The sequence below is a fragment of the Falco naumanni genome, chromosome 7 (assembly GCF_017639655.2).
Source record: "Falco naumanni isolate bFalNau1 chromosome 7, bFalNau1.pat, whole genome shotgun sequence".
Classification (NCBI taxonomy): Eukaryota; Metazoa; Chordata; class Aves; order Falconiformes; family Falconidae; genus Falco; species Falco naumanni.
The window spans coordinates 44,150,570-44,156,569 of NC_054060.1; the positions used below are offsets into that span (position 1 = coordinate 44,150,570).

The window sequence follows — 6,000 nt, forward strand, 5'->3', positions numbered from 1 at the left end:
GAATGGGGAGCAGAGAAACCTTGATCCACTGTGCTTCAGAGAAAGTTGTGGGGTATAATCTGGACCAAAATAACTAAGGGGTTAATGACTGGAATCCTGTTTAGTTTAGCACATATTTTACTTGAAGCACAGAAGACATCTTCAAGTAAAATGGGACTAATCAAGTACTTAACTCCTATTACAAATTTAAATTATTTGCTGAACAAAGATGGCGTTAAGTCACACTAAGCGCCTAAACTCAACCATTGTAAGTGATTTGCTGAGCCAAGGTTTTAATATGGTAAAAAGTTAAAGACGTTATTTTTCTCCCCACTTTCAGTTAACATGTACCACTATGTTTCAAACATAACTTCTAAACACCCTTCTTTTTTGAAGATACAAATAGATTCTTTTTCAACTTCCCTGCTGGTTCAAAGGCAACTTCAGCTTCTGAAAAATAATTTGGTATCACCAACCAACGCTTGAGTTTAAAAAAAATTGTTCAAGTGGCAAATGAAGCCATACAAAGAAAAAAAAGGAATTTGGAAGTCACAGATGTGTGTTAACACCCTTCCAGCTCCAGTCAGATTAGTGCAAAGATTTCCTGCAATGCAGAAAAAATCTAAGTAACATGGTGTTGTCTGTAAATATGCAAAGTATTTTAATTTTGTTTTAGAATATTTGAAGCCTGTGCAAACTGCCTAAACCTAACAGCAGCCTCCATGCAGCAATAATGACAACTCCCTCACTGTTGTAAGATAAAAGTGACACAAATGTGTCATTGATTAACAATAAGCATACCATTTTGCTGCTGTTCAGGTATGCGCCAATCACTGGCTGTGGGAATTACACATCCCAATGCAGAAGACTAGACTTAAACAACACAGGTGGTTTAGAATTGCAGTATTCAGATTATTTGAGGTCATACCATAAATTTGCAGCTATATTAACCAACTTCTGAAATTACTACAGTAAATGACTTGGAGGTTTATACCTGGAATTTAAGGAAAAACTTAAAGGATTAATTCTTCAATATTTTTCTGGGGAAAAAATCTCAGCCTTATTTGAACTTTGAAAAGACCTACAGGTAAATCCTATATAGTCTAATACATCAGCAAAAACCCCACCAAACTTCTTTTTGCTCAGCATTCTAACTAGAGAAAACAGAAACTCTGATACAACACAAACATAAAATTTTGGTTCTTTCTTTACAAGGCCAAGACCAAACAAGAAACTCTGCACAGAGTACACCAGGGCATGAGATAGGGTATCCCTCCTCTTCTGTATCAGGTTCTGGATAGACAGTGCATGGATACAACTGTCTTACAGACAAACCACAAACATGATGTGTTCTGCCTCTCATGAACTGTTTGCAAGCAATCCAATGGCTGTTCTGCCGAGCTTGCACACAGATTTCTAGGTTAGTTCACTGTAAGGAATTAGTTACCGCTGCCTGTGCTAATCCCTGCTGTCATAAGGATTCTTCCTGTATGTCTGCGAAATGAGACATTGGGCTCCCCATTCACCTACTACTGACTCTGGAATAACCTCCTACACAGACAAGCAATAGCTTCCTGCGTAAACAGGCACACATTCATTCTTTCCTACTTTTGAACTTTTTCTTTTTTTTAAACAGGAGTCATTCCTGCAAAGCTTGCTGCAACCTGAAGGCAATTTAGATCTTGCATCCTATTTATTTTCATTTTATGGTCAACAGACCATCAGTCTGCTTTCTGACTGTCTACAAAAATATTCTGGGAATCAAAAATAAGAACAGTCAGAAAAAGGATAAATTTGTAATAAAACTGCCTTCACGCTACATAAAACAGCATAAAACCAGGATGCACAAGACACTAGGTTTTGCTCTGATTTTCATATAGCCATGTATTATTAGAATTCATGTCCAGACTCTACTTTGATATACGGTATCCTCTGGAGTGACACCTGCCACTCTCCAAAGGCTGGAACTGACACCAAGATGCGACATGAAAGCACAGAGTTACCTCAAAGGATCTGACCTGTGCAGCAATCCACGATCCTGGCATCGCAGCGCAGCACTGAACAATTCCTACCACTGCTTTACATTACGCATGTCATTAGTTCAGATCTAAAAATATTTTCGGAATTTTCCAAGAGCCGGAGCTGGGCAGTGCAAACATGCATGTTTATGCCTGTTTTTGCCATGAGTAACAAATGCCCCTAAGATCACCCACAGGATCAGAGCACAAGAGCAGTCCAGAGCTGGTTAAATCCGGGTCAGGAATCACTTTATAAGACCTTCAAAGCTTTTGAGTCTTTTATTTTTCAATTACACTTGTATCAAAACCCCACCACACCGAAAATCTTGGCTCTACAGCCAAACGCCATGGCAGCGACGTCCTGCACCCCGGGCAGCCCCCGCACCGCAGCGCCGGGGAGGGCGAACGCCGCCGCCGCCCCGCGCAGGGACGCGGGCCCCGGCCGGGAGGCGGCCGGCACCGGCAGCCGGAGCCCCCGCAGCAGCACCGAACACCGCTGCCGCACGCAGGCTGGCGGGTGGTGACGGTGTCCGCTGGGCAACGTAAGGCCACGTTTCCAGGGGAGTTACAGCCTCCGAGGGTCTGACGCGTAACCCTTCCCAGCCCCGGCTGCCAAGCCTCGCCCAGTGCCGGCGGAGCAAACCCCGAGCCCCCTCAGCGCCGGCTGCGTGACCGCGGCGGGGCAGCCCCGCAGCGCGCTCCGTGCCCGACACCCGCCCTCCACCCCGCGCAGCGCCGCCGTGCCCGCCGCCACACGCCGGCGCGGGAGAGGGAGCCGCCGCCCGCCCCCAGCCCCGGGGCCCGGCCGGGACGGGGAGAGCCGGGCGGCAGCGCACCCCACCGAGAGGCAGCCCCCGCCCCACCCGTCCTGTGCCCCCCGCTCGGCCGCGGAGCCGCCACCGAGCCCCCCGCACCTTGGCTCCGCCTGCTGCCGCTCTCCATCCTCAGCCCCATGCTCCCGCCGGGCCCGGAGGGGCGGCGCAGGCCGGCGCTACGCGCGGCAGCAACGGCGGCTCGGCCCCCGCTGCGGGCGGGCGGGGCGGGGCGGGGCGCGGGGCCTGGCTCGGCCGCCTCCGGCGTTGCCGTGGCTACGGGAGCGCGTGCGGCCTCCGCGCCGTGCGGCCTCCGCGCCGTGCGGCCTCCGCGCCGTGCGGCCTCCGCGCCGTGCGGCCTCCGCGCCGTGCGGCCTCCGCGCCGTGCGGCCTCCGCGCCGTGCGGCCTCCGCGCCGTGCGGCCCTCCGCGCCGTGCGGCCTCCGCGCCGTGCGGCCTCCGCGCCGTGCGGCCTCCGCGCCGTGCGGCCTCCGCGCCGTGCGGCCTCCGCGCCGTGCGGCCTCCGCGCCTGGCCCCGGCGAAGCTCTGTCCCAGCGCGGCTCTTCGAGCGGCACGCCGCGGCCAGGCGACAGCTCTCCCCCGCCAACGCGAAGTTGTTCTTGTAACCTGACAGGAAGCCGAACAATAATGGCTGCCAGGGGGTGGCTTGAGGCAAATTACTCCTGTTTCAGACGAGCGAATGGCAGATTGAGGGCCTGGAGCATTCCCCGTGCGTTGCACTGAAGAAATTCAAAATAAACAGCACCTTAGAAATGAACTGCAAAAGGAAACTTTGGAAAAGCAGCGTTTGATCGCACCAGTGGTGAATGCATTCGTGCTGATGTGTTGGATTTCAACTGTTTGAAGAAGCAACAGGCTTATATTTTACTTTTTGTCAGGCAGGCTGCTGTCTCCCTTAACGTGCAGTCTCATGGGATTTTTGCCAGAAATCCCTCTGTGTGCACATTTTGTGACACTTGTTCTCCCCAACAGGCCAGGGGTGCTGTGCTCCCAGCCACAGCCTCATGTGAAAAGGCCATGGCCACGTGTCATCCCAGCCGGGGGAACATTACCCTTCACCACCTAGAAATTGCTAATTACAGGGTAAATACAGTTTTTTAATGTGATTTCTACCCTTCCTTACGTGCTAGGAAAAATAGTTTGAATATAGCTCAAAATCGTAGCAACATCAAGGGGATGGTATTTTAAAACAATTTCACTTATTTCTGCCTCATCCAAAGCTCCCAGAAAGTCACACAAACATTCATGCCAGATGAAACCTGTAGTTTATCTACCCCAGTATTTCACGCAGACTCTGCAAAAAGCCTCAGAAATATTTTAAGCAGTCGACTGTTGAACATTAGCTGAAATGTCCTGCTAACTCCTAGCCATTGGTGCTCAGCCTGTGATTTCCCTTAAAATTTTAGATATTCCCATTAGCTATATGAAGTACTCTTTGGATATGGCCTTAATTCTTGTGCTTTGCATTATAGCAATCGTTTTGGCATTCTGTTTTCTGTAAAATAATCTATAAATGTAGTCTGTGTTAAATTCGTCTGGGAGAGGTCAGGAGAGGGAATATATGCCTTGGAAACCCGTTGATCCTCCATCCTTTGCTGGTCCTCTGTCTTTCTCGATACTTTTTTTATAAAGTGTCTATTCTCATGGCATTTCAGCTACTGTCAACTGTGATGCCACAAACACCTTACCTTTTTTATAGCATTTTGTCATCTTCTCTTAGGTGTCTTGGATGTGAGGGCAATGTCATGAAGAGTATCTGTTCTCACTCCTCCATGCAAAACCTACAAATCCAGAAAGCCCAGCCCAACAGTTTTTTTGTTTTTCATTCCTCTGCAGCAGATTATTGATGGCGTTGTGAAATCAGAGATCTGGGGAAAGGGCTTCAGGAAATTAGTTACCGTAGTTATTGCATTTCAGGGTCTCTGGTTTAGTCTTTGATGTGATCTAAATAGTTAAATCTGTAGATTGTATAAGTAGAGACAGTCTTAAAACAGTTTCCATTTCAGATACCTGAAGATACTAGAACGTAAGTGCATGAGATTCTCACCTCTATGTGGTATTCTAACCATCAGGTGTAGTACTCACTATTGGCTGCAGAGATCATGCCACAGAAAACACTTTTCTCTGTTTTCTTTTTTTTTTCATTTTTAAATGAGCTCATAATAATATTTTTGTACTTTTAAAATACTTTCTTTGTTTCATTATCTGAATTCTGAATTTCAGGTTTCTGAATTCTCAGTGTGCAGTACCCAAGTAAGTGTGCAGTGTGCAGTAAGAAGGCTGTTCTGTCCAACCCAAATGATGGTTTTCTCATAGTGTCCTCCTATTGTTCCTATAATTTTTTCCCACCATGTAGTTAATTAAAACACCCAAATGTAAGTGAGCATTTTTAGAAATATATCACAACTATTCTCCTGGTTTCTAGGCAACACTGAGGGCATGCAGCAATTTCCACTCGTTCTCTCTGTCAATCAGCAGCCACAGCCTCCTAGAGATGTCCTAATTCTGAAATTTTTCACCTCCAATGGCAACACATACCAAAGCTTTATGTGTTTCTAACTGGTCTGACCTATAGTCCTTTGGCCTTTGGCTCCCTTTGATCTGGGAAAGTATATATATTCTAAGTGTAATTAAAAAGTAACCCAGATCTATGGCTATGTGCTAACACATTAAGTTCTGTAACACGTACTAAATAAAAATAAGCCTTAACAAAAATTGAATGAGTCCTGGACTTTGATCCATCAAAACAAGTACAGAAATAAAGAACACAGATTACTGCAGAGAGCCTACCACAGTGGGTGAAGAAATAGCATGATAAAACCTGTAAGATTTTTCTTTTCCCAATTTGAAAAAGACCAAACAGCATTTAACGTTGTTGGGTGTCTTTTTCAGCAGGGCATTTTCCTCTTTTCCTTGGAATGCATTACAGCAGAACATGGTTTTAAAATGTACCTACACAGGGCGGGAATGAAAGCAGCAGGAATATGAGTGTCACATTTGCAAGTATAGATGCGTATCTGTCCCTGCCCTGACATGGACTTACAGAACTATCACCTTCTTGCCTACTACCTCTGTTCTGTGTATCATCCAATGTAGGCACCTAACTGCTATGAAAATGTACAGTTAATACTGATGGCAACAAAACAGAATTTTTCAGCCCAGGGTAGTGTT

At 47.0% G+C, this 6,000-nt stretch overlaps 1 protein-coding gene across 1 annotated transcript in view; it reads right to left on the reverse strand.

Annotated features, from left to right (window-relative positions):
* The window catches only part of SPATA7 (spermatogenesis associated 7), a 43,674-nt gene extending 40,660 nt beyond the window's left edge, over positions 1-3,014 (reverse strand). Inside the window, exon 1 of the mRNA XM_040600505.1 lies at positions 2,912-3,014. Within this exon, the coding sequence (XP_040456439.1) occupies positions 2,912-2,951 (40 nt within the window). The 5' untranslated portion in view covers positions 2,952-3,014. The remainder of the gene's footprint in view (positions 1-2,911) is intronic.
* Positions 3,015-6,000: the final 2,986 nt, after the last annotated feature.